We start from the raw sequence: 18,142 nt of genomic DNA, 5'->3' as shown, positions 1-18,142 counted from the left end.
AATAATATTCGATAAGTTTTAATAAATCAGAACCTCTTTCGTCTTCGGTCAAAATTATAATAATTCTTTATTGTCTTCGAAACTAAGAACTAACTTATGAAATAAGTGCGAATGAGAATGGAATGGAAAACGGGAAGAGGGGAATTTGCACATCTTGCATATTTGCGTGGCTGTCGATGCGGCTGGTTTCGGGTGACGGAGAGACGGCTGGCTCTGGGTGACGAAAAGACGGCTGGCTCCGCTAGCTTCCGCTGGTCTCCAGACTCAGCGTTTGTGCACACAGTGAATGGGTTAATGACCATTTATCTGTGTCGCTGAGGCTTGGGGGGCGGCGGTGTGGCCGCAACAATGTGTGCGGTAACTCGAGCGCTGCTGAGAAGCGGCGGATACCGAGCGCCTTGCCGGGGCCAGCGCTTGGCGAGTTGGCGGATTCTGCCGGCGCGAACGCTGGTTGGTAGCCGACGGCAGAGGGCGCTCGTGCATATGGAGGAGCGTGTGGTGCTTCCCGCTGCACGTTTTGCACTTGTCGCCACTGCGACAACTCACGTCAGAGTGCTCGTGAGCGAGACAATTTGAGCAGTACTTGTTGACAAGCACTGCTCGAAGCCGCTTCTCTGCGCTCAGCTTTAGGAACCGCTGGCACTTCCGAAGCGGACATTGCCGTCAGCCCCCGGAAAAACAGAGTCGATTCTGCCAAGGCGCCACTCATTCGAGGGCAGATTGTCTTCTTTGACGACTACCAGGTCGCCAACGCGGAGATTTGCGGTCGGGGCCTGCCACTTGTTACGCTTGTGGAGCTCCTTGAGATACTCCTCTTTCCATCGAGCTTGAAATTGCTGATGGAGCGCCTTTAAGTGTTGCCACCGATTCACAATGGACTTGGATTCCCCTTTTAATTCGGGCTCTACTATGGACAGAAGAGGTCCGCCGACGAGAAAATGCCCTGGTGTCAACGCTAAGAGATCAGTAGGATCTTCTGACATGGGAGATAGCGGTCTGGAATTTAGACAAGCTTCAATTTTCGCTAGGAGGGTTGAAAGCTCTTCAAAGGTGTACTTTTGAGTAGCGGTGGACTTGTAAAACAAGGTTTTGAAGCTTTTGACACCAGCTTCCCACAGGCCTCCCATATGGGGTGCCCCCGGAGGAATGAATTGCCAGTTGAGCTGCTGATGACTATACGCATCAGTCACAGACTCTTTTACGGCTTGTAGAAAATCTCGGGAGAGCAGGGTGGCAGCGCCGACAAAGGTTTTCCCATTGTCGGACTGCACTTGACGGGGACAACTTCTTCTGGATACGAACCGAGCGAAAGCGGCGAGAAATTTCTCGGTCGTCAGATCGGATGTAGGCTCTAGATGGATGGCCTTTGTGGAGAAACATACGAAAACCAACACATACCCTTTTGTAATTAGGCACGCTCTGCCTTTGTAATTTTTGATGTCGAAAGGGCCAGCGTAGTCCATCCCTGTGTACGTGAATGGCCGGGAAAAAGACACTCGCTCTTTCGGAAAACTTCCCATCATCTGGATTTGCAAGCGCTTCTTATGAATAACGCAGACCTTGCAGGAGTTAATCACAGCCTTTACCAAGTTCTTTATTCTCGGAATCCAGTATCTTGACCGGGTGAGACGTACGACTAACTGGTTACCTCCGTGCAACGTTATGAGATGCGTAAAGTTCACCAGTAGTCGAGAGAGTGCACAATCGTACGGGAGTATTATTGGATGTCGTTCGTCATATCGCAAGTTTTCGGAGGCCGTTATGCGGCCGCAAGCCCTTATAAGCCCTTTCTGATCTAGAAAGGGGTTTAAGGAGAGGATTGAACTTGGCGATATTCATTAGAAAAATATCTGCGCTGAGTGCTAATGACCATGAGCCGTTCAGCGGCGACAAGTTCTTGGGCTTCTAGACGGACTTCCGACATCTGCGACTGTTTCTTACATCGCTGGACAAAACGGTGGACATACGCAAGGACCCGTAAAGCTCTATCTAACTTGGAAAAGCGATCAAGGATGTCTTCTGTCGGGATGGACGCCACATGGGCCTTGACAGGACGCCTTTCCACTTCGGTCACCTGTAAGTCGGTGCTTTGGGAAGGCCACTGATCTCGTGGCTTTGACAACCAAGTTGGTCCATGCCACCAAAGGGAGTTGTCGATCAGGTCTTGTAGAGGCACTCCCCGACTGGCCAAGTCGGCTGGATTGTGTTCGGATTGAACATGTGCCCAATTGGCTGCCTCTGTGGACTGGGTAATCTTTGTTACCCGATTGGCAACGAACGTTGTCCATTGGCATGCTGGTTTGGCGAGCCATGCAAGCACAATCGTGGAATCGGTCCAACAATGGAGTTTCGAGGACAGCACTGGCATATGGGGGAGGATGGATTCAGCCATCTCGGACAGCAATAGAGCTCCACACAGCTCTAGCCTTGGAAGCGACACAGTTTTGACTGGCGCCACGCGCGTCTTGGCTGTAAGGAGATGCACTAGCGTCGTGTGCCCAATTTCTACGCGCACATAGATCGCAGCACCATACGCCTTTTGAGAGGCGTCACAGAATCCATGATGTTCGACTCGGAACTCAGGGCGGAAAGAAACCCATCTGGGAATTCGGACTTGATCTAGGACCGAGTAGCTTTTGAGAAAATCACGCCACTTTTGGCACAGTTCAATTGGGAGTTCATCATCCCACCCAAGATCATGAAGCCAGATCTCCTGCATGAAAATCTTGGCACAGACCACGAAAGGAGCGAGCCAGCCTGCTGGATCAAACAGCTTGGCGATTTGGGAAAGAACATGACGTTTCGTGAGCGTGGCTTCGTTGGATAGGTCTGGAGGGGCGAAGAAAAACTCATCGGATGTTGCTTTCCAACGGACTCCGAGAGTTTTCGCCGTGCTTTCCGTATCTATCTCGAGGAACTCGGCGTTTAAAAGATGATTGGTTTCGATATGAGCCAGAACTTCTTTATGGTTGGAGGTCCACTTTCTTAATGGAAAACCAGCCGAATCGAGAGCACTCTGCAACTCGCGAATGGTAAGGTGAGCCTCTTCTGCAGAGTCAGCTCCCGAAAGGACATCATCGACGTACATGCAACCACGAATAACTTTACTCGCCCTCGGATGGGTTAGTTGCACGTCGGTCGCCAGCTGTTGCAGGACCCGAATTGCCAGAAACGGTGCACAATTGACCCCAAACGTAACAGTTTTTAGCTCAAAATCGCGAATGTATCCTTCTCTATTGCGGAATAAGATACGTTGGAACGCTGTCTGCTTCGGATCTACCCAGATCTGCCGATACATTTTCTCGATATCAGCACTGTACACAAAACGGAAATATCGCCACTTCAGGATCTGGATGGTTAGATCGGACTGTAGGACCGGGCCAGCATGAAGTATATCATTTAAGCTGACCCCATTGTCTGAAGGGCTGGAGGCATTGAATACCACTCGAAGTTTGGTGGTCGTACTCTCCGGTTTTAACACCGCGTGGTGTGGGAGGTAATAACACGCTGAATCGTGGGTAGGAGGGACTTCTCTCATGTGGTTGAGGTCGAGATATTCTTGAATTACTGAGTCGTACTTGGATTTTAGCGTACTGTCCCTTTTTAGCCGCTGCTCGTTTCTTAAGAATTGAGCCAACGCCAGGGATCTGGAATGTCCTAGGGACCATTTCATGTTCTCAGGATCTCGAAAGGGAAGACTCACGACATACCTGCCGGTATCGTCTTTTGTGGTGGTCCGAAGGAAATTATCCTCACAGATCACGTCGGATTCTTTTGCCACCTTTACTGGCAGATCCTCCACCTCCCAGAATTTGGTGAGGAGTTTATCGAGAGACGCTTCGTACGTGTGTGCAACATGCGTAGAAAACGATGAAATTCTATCTTGCCTCGGAGCGGGTACTGGTCCTGTTAGAATCCAGCCGAAAATGGTCTCTTGACCGAGAAGAGAGCCACAGATATTCGCTCGGGTGCCGCTTAGTAGAATGGAAGGAAGTATATCGGCCCCGATTAAAAGATCTATTTGTGCGCTCTCATAAAACTTTGGATCCGCTAGTGGAAGTTCGGGAAGATCTCGCAGGAAATGTTGCGGAAGCGGACATGAGGGAAGATTTCCGGCTATTTGCGGAAGCACGTAGGCAGTGGTGTTTAACTGCAAACTAGGCCGAGTCGGAGAACGAATAGTCAATTGGCAGAGCTTTTTAGTCTCAGCGGAGACCGTTTGATTAAGCCCTGAGACCTGTGCTTGGATAACCTGGAACGGCAGCTTAATCAGGTTGAAAAGGCGCTCAGTAATGAAGGTAGCCTCAGATCCGGAGTCTATTAAGGCTCGCGCTTGGTAGTTGGAACCCTGATGGCATATACTAATCATGGCGGTGCCTAGGAGGACTGACCTAGAGCCTGCCGCAAAATAATTTTGAAGTGTTGGCTGCGTGCCACTGGCAGCCGAAGGACCGGGAGTATTCGGTCTGGATCTGGGCGTTGGCGTTGGATTTGCGCGCGCTGGGGATGGGGTGCCTCGGTGTAGGAGGGTGTGATGGCGGCCGCGGCACGTGAAGCAATTATGTGCGCTTTCGCAGTCGCGCAGCTGATGTGTCCGCGCAAAGCAGTTCAAACACAGCTGTTTTCGTTTAATATAGGCGATCCGTTGGTCGACCGTCATCCGGAGAAACTGGGCGCATGTGCGTATTGGATGGTTTTCTCCATTACAGAGATCGCACCCTCTAGGTTGTCGAGGCGTTACCCTTGTCTCATAAGAATTTATTCTCCGAGACGCCGAGTTGGATGTGGATGCCCTGGGCTGAGCCTGACTAGAACCTGATGGTCGAACATCATCTATGGCTTCTAGGGTTCTGTGACGTTCCGTTAGGAAAACGTTCAGCTCATGCCACGTAGGGATCTCGGCTTTGTTGTGAAGGGACTGCTCCCATAGGGAAAGCGTAAGCTTTGGGAGTTTGGATGAGCACATATACACCAAGAGGCAATCCCAAGTTTCGACCTGAATACCGGACATTTCTAACGCCGTAAGGCACCCCTGGATGGTACTTTGAAGTTCTTTCAAAGCTGACCCAGACTCCTGTGTGACGGACGGCACATTGAAGAGTATCTTCAATTGACTGTTTACTAACAATCGCTTGTTTTCGAAACGCTCAGTGAGGTTATCCCACGCTGAGCGAAAGCCATCGTTAGTAAGGGGTGAATTTGCAACTATATTGTGAGCGCCGCCCCTCGTCTTAGCATTGAGATGGAATAATTTCTCGACAGGAGTGAGTCGAGGATTGTTGATGTAAATTGCCGTGAATAGATCCCTGAAGGTTGGCCAACGAAGATAATCGCCGGTAAAAACCTCGGTATCGCACGGCGGAAGGTGGCAGCCTGACGGAATGTAAGTCTGAGAAGTATCTGGAGTGGAGGTAGCTTGCGGATTTTGCGGAGTCTGCGCTATTTGGTCTGCTATTTGGGCGCCGCACCTTTCGTACGCGCTGTAGCAGTAACCGTACTTAGCCTTGAGAACTGGCAACATGTCATGCTGTTTTGATTCTGAATGTGCGCGCTGATCTTTCGGACAAAAATCAGAAAAGAAATTACGGACTGGTGGAAATAGGGTCTCGACCTGCTAAAACAGTCGATATGCGTGGCTGAATTATTGTAAAAATAATCCCCAGGCTTTTGGTGGAACGATGGAACAAGAATCGCAAAAAATACCAAAAATACTAAAAATAAAATACTGAAAAAATACTGTTCTTGATGAAGTATTTTTCGATTAGTATTTTATGAGGGGTGGCTGGCCGAATTAGGATGGGATTAGATATCGTTAGTATTCTTCTTTATTTTTTTTTTAAATTATTCGGAGACCAAACAAAAAATACGTTGCAGTGGTATGCGGATGATATATTTTTTTGGAACTTTTATTTTTTCTCCCCAACAAGAAAATAAATCAAGTAGATATATGGATATACCAAACTCAATAAATAAATAAAAATACTGGAATGGACGCGGTAACTAATGGATTCGGACGCAAACCGGGAACAATATTAATAGATTGTTTCCACTGGTTTCTGGGATGTGGACAGTATTTTATTTAATTTTTTTTGGAACTCTAGCGATGAGGGATTTTGTAAATTTAATTTTAATTTTTTAACTCTCAGTATTTATTTAAGTTTATTAGAATTGAGCTTGGTATTTATTTTTTGGTTTTTTACTTTATTTTATTTATTTGGAATTTATTTGGAATGGCTCGGAATAAAGAGCGCTTTAATCGTTGGATAACACAAATGCCCAAAAATGAACTCGTGCATAAAGCCCCTTTGCGGGCTATGTGCGAGAAATGCTGGAATGCGCGGGAATTTGGGGAATTCGTATGTATGTATGTGTGAATGTATGTTGAAGGGGAAATAAAGAACACACTGAGACCCAAAAGTTATTTCAAGTCGGCTTTGGGAATTTATTTAATATATATATTTATGGCCGACGGAAATACTTCGATGTTCGGGATTGGGTGTTTTCATAGAAATAATATGTATGGGAGTATGGAAGTAATATGTGTGTAATATATGGATGTAATATGTGTGTAATATATGGATGTAATATATGTGGAATATGGATGTAATATATGTGGAATATGTAATATGTATATTATATGTAATAAATATGTATATAAGATGTGGAGTATATGGTAATCAAGATGGCGGAAAATTTTTATTTTAAATTTTGCAGGCGGGTATGTGTTGTGTATTTTCGATTTATTGTGGACTGTATTTGGATTTTGAATTATGTATGCAAATATTTGTCACAGCGGATATACAGTAAAAAAAATCAGTCTCACTGTTTGTGGGCCTAAATTGGCGGAACACTTAATTTTTGTGGGAAATTAATTGAATTTTAATTTTTGAATTTGATTTATTTTTCACTGTTCACTGACTTTTCTTTCTCACTGTACGCTTGACTTTTTATTTGCACACTTTAATTTGGATTAATATTTTGCAATTTCTTCGATTTAATTTTGGATGTATTTTTACTGGATGTACGGCCAAATGTGTATATGAAACTTGTACATCAATATGCACAAGAAAGGGAATTGGAAAATAGACAATATGGCCGCACGTTAAAGGAGACGAAGAAATAGAAGACGGAATTGGAAATGTAATTTACTAACTGCCGTTGTCGGATTAAATCGGACTTGGATTTTAGACAAATTGTACAGAAAGTCAAACGAATTATGTTTTCGAATGGCTGACTGTCGACCGGCCGTTAATAAAAAATAATAAGTGGCACTTATCTGGTGGAGCAATCCGGCTCGAAGGACCAAAATGTTTGGTGGGGGGCGTCGCAAGTATTTCTTCGAGTTGAAGGCAGCTTCGTCGGCGTTGCGGCTTGGTGCAAAATAGCCGGTGGCAAGCTGTGGGGGAGAGATAAACACTTTGCGATCGCGACGTATGGAACTAAATGAGAACGCACTGGAACTTTTCGTTATTAGCGCGGACCGGCCGGGCGATGTATTTCATGTAGGATTACAATGAGAACTAAACTTAAAACTAATGAGCGCTGTGCTTCAGAGCGCTGTGGAGAGATCCCGGGCGTGGGAAGGCGGGAGAGCGGGAGAGCCTGGAAGTAGGCATTCCCAGCGAGGGAAGAGCGAGCATTGGAAGAGGGGGATTTAAGAGCGGGGCAAGCGGCGTAAACAAGTACAAACAATAGTGGACCTAAGTGACTGCCTTGGGGGACACCAGAAAAAACATTTACAACAGAAGACAATTGATTATTAAAGAGAACGCGTTGAGTTCTATTTGAGAGATATCCCAAAATCCAGTTTAGTAAAATTGGTGGAAATCCAAGAAGAGACAGTTTGTGAAGGAGAAGGCTATGGTTTACTGAATCGAATGCCTTGCTGAAGTCCGTAAAAATAACATCAGTTTGGCATTTTTTAAGGAAACTTCGAGGAATAAGACAAGAGAATTCGAGGAGATTTGTAGTAGTTGACCGATGCTTAACAAAACCATGCTGAGCTGGAGAGATTATGGATGTACACATATGTTGAAGTTGGCAGGTGACCAACTGTTCGAAAAGCTTAGGTAAAGCAGAGAGTTTGGCAATACCGCGATAGTTTTCAACATCGGATCTTGAGCCTTTTTTTATGCAGAGGAATGATGAAAGATTCACCCCAAATTCTCGGGAATTCAGAAAGAAGCAGAGATTGGTTGAATAAAAAAGTAATTGGCCAGGACAAAGTTTCGGTACAGTTTCTAAGGACACAGCTTGGTATCTTATCAGGACCCGGAGAAAACGATATTTCGAGAGACAAAAGGGCTTTCAGAACGTCTTTGTCTTCAAAGTATGGAACATAGATATTATTAATGTGGGATAGAGGGTATGGATAAGGAGTCGAGGAGCTATAGGACTGTGGAGAGTAGGTTGACTGGAAAAATTTGGCAAAAAGATTAGATATGTTTAATGATGAGGACTCAGAAGAGCTTTTATAATGAAGAGATGAGGGATAACAGTTACACTTTCTTTTAGAATTCACAAAGGAATAAAAGTGTTTTGGATCCGAGCGAATGTTTTCTCTACATTGAGCAATGTAGCGAGCATAACTCTGATTAGCAGCAATAGTAAATTCATAGCAAATCGATACGTACTTCGCCAGGTCTACGAAGAGGTTGGTTTTTAGATATTTTTTGTATAGCCTAAATTTTTTGTTTTTGAGGTAAGATAAGTGCTTATTAAACCATGGAGGCTTGGATGAGTCAATAACAGATACATCTGGGACGAAAATGTTGATCGACGAATGCAAAAACTCATAAAACGTTGACACTGCGGTCTCTAGATCATAACATGATTTTAATAATGACCAATCGATGGCACCCAAATGTTGGCTCAAACTGTAGAAATTGGCTCTGCGAAAACATTTGACTCGTGTGGCCGATGTACTACGAGTTTCAGCGTTAATCTCAACTTTCAACAACAAGGTTGGGTGGTAAGGATCTTCTGGTGTGGAGAAGGGTGAGCATCGGAGCACAATTGTAAGGGTCTCGTTATTAACAAAGATTAAATCTAGGAGCCTGTCTTTATTGTTCTCCACAAAGTTAATCTGACCCAAAGACAAATCAGATAGGCCGTCGATAAAATCATGTTGACTCTCAGTAAAAAGAAGATTGGAGTCCGGTGAAGTCACCCAAAGCAGGTTAGGCAAGTTAAAGTCACCCATTACAATGAAATGATCTTCATCACCAGTTGCAGATGAAACTAAATCAATTGCAGAAAGGTGCATTAAGTACAGAGATTCATCCGATTTAGGTGGAATATAAATACAAGTTATGTAAGTGTTACTACTATTTAAAGATATTTTGACTGCTATAAATTCAATGGAATGATCATTCTGAAAAGCAAAAAGCTCTGAAGACAGTGAATTGTGAACTGCAATTAAAACGCCTCCACCTAGGGTGGGGCGATCAACTCTATAAACAACAAAGTTATCAGCAAATATTTCTTGATCAGAGACGGAAGAATTAAGCCAAGTTTCAGTTAAAGCGATTACGTCGGCATCGGTGAAAAGACTGTTAACATACACCCTACTCAGTTTTCCCAGTATACTTCGCACATTTTGGTAGAGTATTGACAAGTTATCTAGTTTTTTAAAGCAGCTGAACTGGAGCCCCGAGTCTTGTCCTTTTGGAGATACTCGTGAACTAACGTATTCACTGGCCAAATTGTAGAATCAAGTTCTTTAGGGAACAAATGGTCTGTAAGAAGAATTTTAAATGAAGATATGTTACGCTTTTGCTTAAAATTAAATTTGTAGACAGAAATAGCGTTATCTGGAGCTAGAAGTTTAACGCAAAGGTAGATTTTCACATCCTCAGCAGTGGCTTCTGGGTTGAGTCTGGATACAAATATGGATTTTTGAATGACCCCACTTAGAGGGATGCCCGAGACTGCAGGAGTCCCCACGCTTTTTCTCTGGTCCGTTCGACTTGGAACACCACTCAAAGGGATGTTAGAATGACCTGGAGCCACCCGTCTTGGGCCAGGCAGATCATTTATAGTAGAAACTGAACTTGATGCAGAGACTGAGTCACCAGGAACCAGCCGCAATCCAGGAGTGGCGAGGTTTTGTTCCGGTGGAATATTACCAGGGGATGCCACAGCTAATGCAGAGTGCGACTGCATTGGTAAGTTGTCTGAAGATCCAGATGGAGTAGTATGAGCAGGTGGAAGAGACGGTGTAAGATAGATTGGAGAGTGTTCCATGATGTTAGCACCAGTAGAAGTAGAGAGCATCGCGGTTGTCAGCCCGTTTGCAGGAAGTTGGAGATTATTTGGAATCTTCCTTTTCGGTGATTCACTTAGAATCTTAAGACCGAGAAACTGGGATTCCACTGCCAGGAACTTGTCGTTCATAGAGGCGAGGAGTTTTCGAACCTCCATAAATCCGGTCCTAGTTTGCCTCATGAAGGTGCGCATTTCATCCGTCATCTCACGGCATGCCGTGCAGGACCAGGTGAAGCCGACTTTTTTGGAGATTAAATCCCCAATACGGCCATTGAAACCGGCTCCGGCGCACTTAACGTGCGCGCAATTGCCGCACAGCCAGCATATAAGGAAAGTGTCTCCGCTGATAATGTTATTATACTCGCATTTTTTAGCAGTGCAAATGATAGTCATTTTGGCTGAGTATCAAGTCACTGTGCAGCAGACAAGCGTAGGTGTATAAGCGGCAATAGCGGCAGGGCAGAGCGGCAGCAGGGCAAAGAGCAGTCGGATGTAAGCGTCGAAGAGCAGAGCAGCCGCACTTGTATCTTTATCTTGATCTCTGGTTCACTGGTTGCACTTGTACTTTCGCTCGCCTATCTTGGTTGTCTGTCTCCTGTACTCCGGCTGCCAGCGTCGCGTCTTCCGTCCGACACGTCCCTTGCCTCCTGGCTGCATGAACTGCGGCGCTTACTGCACTGTCGCGCGAACTCCAACTGACTGTCTCGAGCTGCGCCTGCGCCGTCCCTTTTATAGGCAGCGGCGGGGTCCCGTTATTTCCCTTTTTGCACACGGCTCGCTAGGGTCCAATGTCCAAGTGTGTCCCGTTAGTTCCCTTTGCACCCGGCACGCATCGGGTCCAAGGTCCAAGATGTCCCGTTAATTCACGGTGCATCCTCTTTGCGCCTGCTCAAAGTCCACGGCTTTACCGTTCGACCTTATTGCCCTTTGGCGGCGTGGGACCAAGGTCCAACGCGGCACCGTTATTTCGCGGTCTCTCCGCTTTGGCTGGGTCCAAGGTCCAGTATTTAACGGTGGACCTGGATGCCCTCGGATTCTGCCGCATTCTCGCTGCCTTCGCTGTTGCTAGGGGCTCTCCTGACTCAAGATTTGTGGGGAGTTTTACGACTCCTCACAGTAGTTAAATTTCAAGGAAGGACTGAGATCCTCCCTTAAATGAATGAGTTCATCAAATAACTCATAAAATAGGTCCCAATCTTTGGAATCTCCATAAAATGTGGGTACCTGAATTTTAGGTAGCGTTGGAAAATCATCAATTTTATGATTTCCAACTTCTACTTTATTAGGCACAATTTCCTCGAGTTTTTTCGCATATCTTTGGTAACCATAGAAATATCGAATGCTAATTCTTCCAATATATCATTATACCTTTTAATCGTGACGTCCGTAGTGTTTCCCTGCTTTAAAAGAACTAGCTTATCCCAATAAAAATTTATCTTCCCAATCCTAATTTCAAAAGTTGTAATTTTATCGTTTTGAATGTCCTCAAATGTGTGTTTTAAATACCTTTCTAACTGCTCAATCGCTATATCTAACTGGCTTTCGCAGTTTAAATTTGTTTCTATTTTCTGCTCGTTTGCCACTAATTTTCCATCGGACTTATCAGAATCAGCTAACACTGTATCTATTCTTACTTTAATTCTATTAAAAATAGAGAGCATTTGTTCAAAATGACTCTTAATGAAGTAATCATGGTCGACTACTCCAATATGAATCAGAGCTTTATGATTTTGGATGCATTCAGCCTTCAGCTCATCAAATTCCTTTAAATATTTAAAAAATAAGCTTGGGAGCTCTTCAAGCGCCTTACTGGCGTTTGTAATCTCCACCTGCCTTTTTATAAGTGCGATAGTTTGATCGGACAACATTTTTGCTATATACTTTTTTACTACAAAAAATTATATTAACCGACTTAAATTACCGACAACTTATATAATATTATTATAATATATATAATATTTTTAATTTTCAATTATTTAATTATGAATAATAGGAGTTATCTGATCCTATTTATATTTTATGGTTGCCGCTGCTGTCGTCGCTGCTGATTCATGATGTTCGATGTTTTTGCCGCTGTCGATTAAAGTTGACTTTGGTAGATGCTGTCTCGATCTGTTGTAGTTGTAGTCGTAGACGTGCTGAAGTCCTTGAAGTCCTGGAGTCCTTGTATGCAGGTTAGGTGTTTTATAGATGATTTATGATTTTTTCTTTTTCTTCTTGGGATTTTTCGCTTTTGTTTTTATATTGGGATTTAACTATTTTTGGGGTCACTTTGGGGTCACTTTGATATTATTATTATATTATATTATACCCGTTATTTTTTCAATAAATTTGGGAGTCACTTTTTCGATGTCACCCTCGAATACGCCTGATTTTATTAAATCACTTTTTCGATGTTTGAAGGCCTTGAAAACGCCAAAAATAATAATTGCTCGATGGCAAAATTATTTTTATTTTGTAATTTGTCGATTTCTCGACCACTTTCACAACAAAATTTGACTTTTTTGTTGCAATACTATAGTTGAATTAATTTTTTATTGTATCAGAAAAGATTCTTTTATATCTTTTTGATTTTTATAAATTTTTTACTCTGTTTCTTACCACTGGTGGGGGATAACAAGAGTAAACTATTCATTAACACCTTAAACAAAAACTGCAAGTGTTACAGATTTTATTTTTTAGGTGCTGGCCTAAGTTCTGAGTCTCTTACCACTGGTGGGGGAAAACTGCAGAGTTGTCGAAGGACCAAAATGAAAGGGATGAATTAAATAAAACAACCTTTTCAGTTGAGTTCTGTATTAAAACTGAGTATTTATTTTCAAAGTCCCTTCTTAGGAAACTAACATGAAATTCTTATTCTGATCTTATCTGTGGCCTACGCAGAGGCCGCGTCTGCCTGACCGGGAGACTTATCATTTGGCCCCGCACAGGAACCTTGGTGCAGCGTGAGAGACATCTCAAGTGATTATTTTCGGCTAGGCTCAAGTGGCCTGCACTTACAGATTACAAGTGCTAGCACCGCTCCCTTGTAGCGTTTACAATTACAGATCATAGTTTATAGCTTTTGTCCTTCGGCGGTGGATAACGTGACGATTGGGCTTGTTTTGTATAAACGTGACCGCCCAGTAGGTCCGTGAGAAAGCTCAGAATTCACGGGCTCTTAGTGGGTTTTATTACGGGCGTGACAGTACAGTGATCTTGCAGGCTCGGCTGGCCTTAATTCGCCACTCGTGGCCGTCGACGACTCCTGGTCGCCATTTGTCATTTGTCAATTTAGTTCCTTGGGTTCATAGCTACATAATCACTGAAGACTTGATAGTGAAATTTTAATCGGTTGAGCTCGGGGAGAAACCTATCTAGACCCTTGCCCAAGCAGGTCCTGGCGCGATCAGCCAGAGGGAGATCGGTCAATCGTTTGTGGTCTCGAGTGGAGAACTCCAGAAGAGCCCTGCGGTTGAGTCGTGTAGTCCCGGATCGGCGTATGACCAAGATCCCGAGTACCAGAAGCCACGCTACGCCTAGCCGCGCAGGCAGCATATCAACGAGAAGAGCGAAGGACATCGTCAACCGCAAGTCAGCCAACGCATCACGACAGATTGAACTAGTAGGAAACGTCACGGGCGATAACCTAAAGGGTTAAGCTAGGGCGGAACGTTCGTTTGCACTAGGCGTAGAAGCGAAATGAAGCGCTCGGCAGCATCCCTGTGTAACTTGGACTGCCAGCGCAATCTGAGTGAAACACTAGTGGGACCATCCGAGACCGAGCAAGGGACAGGTGGTGGTGTATCGAGAGGAGAGACTCCTGGATATTGCGGCCTTTGTTTACCCTAGTCTGAGAACGGTGACGCTTTCCTTAAATCGCTTAGCTGATCTCCTGGCGAGTTCAGGGCGCTACAAGTAGTCGTCGATTCCACGCATCGGAGACGAGCAATGCAAAGCGTCTTCAGGGAGCTTCAAGGATCGTCGAGGGAGCTACAGAACCGTAGCACCCAGTCATCTTGGGAGCACCGAGTCATCAAGGCGACCAGGGGGGGCCTATTTGGCAGCACGTTGTTTTTTTGTTTCAGACGACTCACGAACGATTTTCGAACACAGCTCTCGCAAAAACAAGCAGAAGCAGAACGAGAAAGCAAACAGCAGAGTCATTTAAAGCGAAAGAAAGACTGGAAATTTTTTTTTTGTTTAGAAGCACATGGTCAAAATATCACAATTTAAATGCCATAGCGGATTACTTAATAGATGCCATTTTAAGTCCAAATGTGAAGCTAACCCGTTAAATTCACAAGGAATTTTTGTTTTGATTTTAAGAAATATTTAGGGTGGTGTTTAATGGGAAAGTAGAGAAAAACTTTCAGATACAATTACATGTAAGAAATGCAAAAACACACACACATCGATAAGACGTCACGTACATAGTATGTACTACATACTGTATGTATGTAAAATTATCTGAATTATCGGATCATAGATGGCTCGTCAAATATTCAGGAGTTAGATTTTCTGGTCTCTACTCTAAAACTTTAAAAAAAATTACAAAAACTATTGATATATATATACACACAAAACAGCAAGTTAGGAAAATGGTACCATTTAAGGGGTTATATACCTTTTTTGAGCGAAAAAATTGAGGGAACTTTGGATTTTTTTTTTGGTGTGTAGCAATTATTTTATGACAGTGAAGTTATTATTTATTGATAGTACATGTTTTTATCGAAACAACAAGCCTTTGTTCTTGAAAAAATATGAATAATTTACGAAGTTATGGCAATTCTTTCGGAACCCTTTTTTTTATAGCGGCTTGCGGTGACCACGATGGAAGTCCAGCAGGTCAACTTATATCAAAAAACCAAAAACTTTTAGTTAGTATAGTATTATTTCCAGTTCGTGAACGATTACTTTTAAGAATATTTCCTTTTTTCTGCATACATTAACAATTTTTCCAAAAAGTTGATTTTTCAAGTTCTAAAAATTTTATTAAAAAATTCTGATCTGCGAAATTAAAATTGGCGCATAAAAACTGAATCGTTCACGAACTCGGCACAATCATTACGAATAATTTAAAAAAAATTGAAGAAGATCGATCAAATAGTTCTTGCGCAATCGTGGTCACAGCGAAGGCACTTTTGGAAAAACACAACTTTGAGATAATCGCATTCAAAGTTTTACTTTGACGTTGCAACTATTGAAGTCGAGCGCGTCAAAACGCTGTTTTCCTATCGAACTATTATTCGGATCTGTATGAAAATTTGGGAAGAAGTTCTCTAGGGGATATACCTTAAGATTCAGCAAAAAACAAAAATTCGTTTTTTTGAAAAAAAAAAGGTATATAACCCCTTAAAGCCTAACTACACAAATTTGAAAAGAATTGGTCCCAAATTGTGTTTGTTACGGTCTGCCGAAAATAAAGTAAATAAACATGTTGACAATCAAAACATTCCAAACGACCGCGTACCTGGGTTAAAGAGTAGCAGCAGATGCGATAAGCGAGTGGCGCCCAGGGAAAACATAATAAAAAGACAGAAGAAAGAAAGGAAGAGAATCTCCGGCTGGTCCTTGACAACTAGTGGTAGTCCTGGAAAGTTGCAAAACGGAGCATATCGTAGAAATCCCACTAAGAGGTGAGAGATGCAGCCGCGAAGCATGATAGCCGAATGCACACGACCGGGACCCCAACATTAGTCAGAAATATCCAGTTTCGGCACTGTCCATCAAGGGCGTCGGAAGAATAAGTCTAAGAACTCCTAAAAAGACAGCGAAAAGTCAGAATTAACCAGTAGATCAGGATCGGTAGCTTACAACGTTCAGCGGTCGTGGTCCTTGTGGGAAATGTTGATTCATGCAGCACGAAGAAGGTGAAAGCGGATGAAAAAGAAAATAAACAAAAAGGATTAGGAATATGATAGTACAGTCGGCTGGGTAAAATATTCGTCACTTACACTAACTAGCGGATAAAACAGAAAACCAGAAAAGTAAAGAAAAGAAGGCAAGAAAAGATATGTCAGAAGGCGAAAGAAACAGGCAGACAATGAATAGAAAATTTAGAAGAAGTTTGGAGCAGGGACCGTAAATAATCATTATTTGAGATTTTTATTTTAAAAAGACTACTGTGATATTTGGTTTTAAACGTCAAAAATAACGTTATTTTTGCTCTTGTCCACAAAGTATATGCATTTCAACAAATCTGGAAAGCAAATTAACTGTTATTTGTTCATGTCTATAAAGTGCATAAAAACCAGTTAAATTGTTGATTAAAACTTGTAAAAACCTCAGTAGGCCTTTTAAAATAAAAATCTCAAATAATGATTATTTACGGTCCCTGGTTTGGAGTCTTTTTTGAACCGCAAATCTGACATAATGACTTCGCCAGCTGCACGTTCCCAAGCCAATCAGAAAGTAAACCGAGAGATAAAAGATATCACTCCTCCCCAGGGGTTTACGATGGATGGTAGCACAGCAAACTTATGTCCCATCACCTTTAGGTTCCGCGGTATAGCTAAGAATACAAAAAACCGATGTTTGCCGACATTTTAAATTATGTGGTCTATATAATTGGACTAACCTTTATTATTTTCGCTGAAATCTACTCTCAATACATCACGGCATTCCTAGAAAACAGTCCCCATTGTCAACCATAACCCATCTCTTTGAAACTCGACGCCAAAGTTAAAATTTTCAAGTTTTCTCTGATGAAAAAAGAAATCTGAGAATTAAATCTTAAATGCAACTAATGTTAACTATTCCTTGAATCTATTGTTCACTGTATGCTTAAATTTCGATTTAAAGCGTTTTCATGAGGACATTTGATTGGATTTATTAAGCGAATAAAACCGCTTTTTTGATTTTATCACTATGGACGGCAGTCCATGTAGTGACGAAGCGCACCAGGAGAGTGTGCGAAGGCGACTACTATATATACACGAAGAAATGAAAATCTACTGTGATGGTCCGATCATATTGAATGATACACCTATCGAAAGGTATTGCGAAAACTAACAGGATTGCATACCAAGACTCTAAGAAAATCAATTGGCTTGGGAGAGAGAGCGGTGAAATTGAAAAAGTGAAAATTTCGAAATTTGGAGCTTTTGGGGCCGGTGGGGATAATTGCCCCCTCGCAATATTTTAGTTGTATTCCTTTTATAAATACCCGTCGAATGAGGGGTCATTTGTCAAAATCCGACGCTCCGTTCAAAAGTTATAGCCAAAATAAGATTTTCTTCGTCTTCCCAAAATGAAAATTAGATTCTGTTTGTCAGTTTGTCAGTTTGTCCAAAACATGTTTTTTAAGTTTTGAAAATTTGATATGACGTTCATCACATCGATATAAAAAACTTTTCTTCTACCACTTTTGGAAAAACTCGCTAGTTTAGCGGGAAAACAGCTATAAATAGCTAAAATTTGGAAAGCCGTAACTTCTATACTACTAAAGCTACAGACTTGTGCTGCATTTCGTTTGAAAGGTATTTTGAAATGCTATAAACGTCTTCTATATGCAATTTGTGTAAATGTAATAGTTAAAAAAATATGAACAAAAGACAATTTTTTAAAACTTTTTTTTTAGCTTTTTTTTATTTTTCTCAAAAACGGCTCTAACGATTTTCTTTAAAACCTTAAACTGTATAGCCCTTGAGATTCCTTAAATTTTGGTATATTACACATTACTGCAATAGGAAATGCCTGTGAAGGGAAAAAGGCTGGAATAGTTTGCTAGGGCGGGCCGAATGAGAAAATATTAAAAATAAAATATTATTATAAGTCTATTTAATGAAGAGTGTAATAATTTTTCGTCACAAATGTTGATATCAGAACTTTTGTATATTGAAGGTGCGATCGTCACTAGTTTTTTACCTCGTTAAGAGGTGTTTTTATTTGATTA

At 42.5% G+C, this 18,142-nt stretch overlaps 1 protein-coding gene and 1 long non-coding RNA gene across 2 annotated transcripts; both read right to left on the bottom strand.

Moving 5' to 3' along the window:
• Positions 1 to 626: 626 nt before the first annotated feature.
• On the bottom strand, positions 627 to 10,659 carry LOC138912151 (uncharacterized). The gene is made up of 3 exons (XM_070212011.1): positions 10,074 to 10,659; positions 1,942 to 5,556; positions 627 to 1,795 (listed from the first exon to the last, which is right to left on the bottom strand). Exons 1-3 carry the CDS (start codon positions 10,657 to 10,659, stop codon positions 627 to 629), a joined length of 5,370 nt encoding a protein of 1,789 aa, XP_070068112.1.
• A 4,311-nt stretch (positions 10,660 to 14,970) lies between these two features.
• Positions 14,971 to 16,350, bottom strand: LOC138912622 (uncharacterized). Its single transcript, XR_011418182.1, has 3 exons — positions 16,063 to 16,350; positions 15,719 to 16,007; positions 14,971 to 15,098 (listed from the first exon to the last, which is right to left on the bottom strand). It is a non-coding gene; the product is annotated as an uncharacterized lncRNA (long non-coding RNA).
• Between the last annotated feature and the right edge of the window lie 1,792 nt (positions 16,351 to 18,142).

The sequence above is a fragment of the Drosophila takahashii genome, chromosome 2R, assembly GCF_030179915.1.
Source record: "Drosophila takahashii strain IR98-3 E-12201 chromosome 2R, DtakHiC1v2, whole genome shotgun sequence".
NCBI lineage: Eukaryota > Metazoa > Arthropoda > Insecta > Diptera > Drosophilidae > Drosophila > Drosophila takahashii.
Note: the sequence above shows the minus strand (reverse complement) of the source record. Positions and strands in the feature narration are given on the sequence as shown.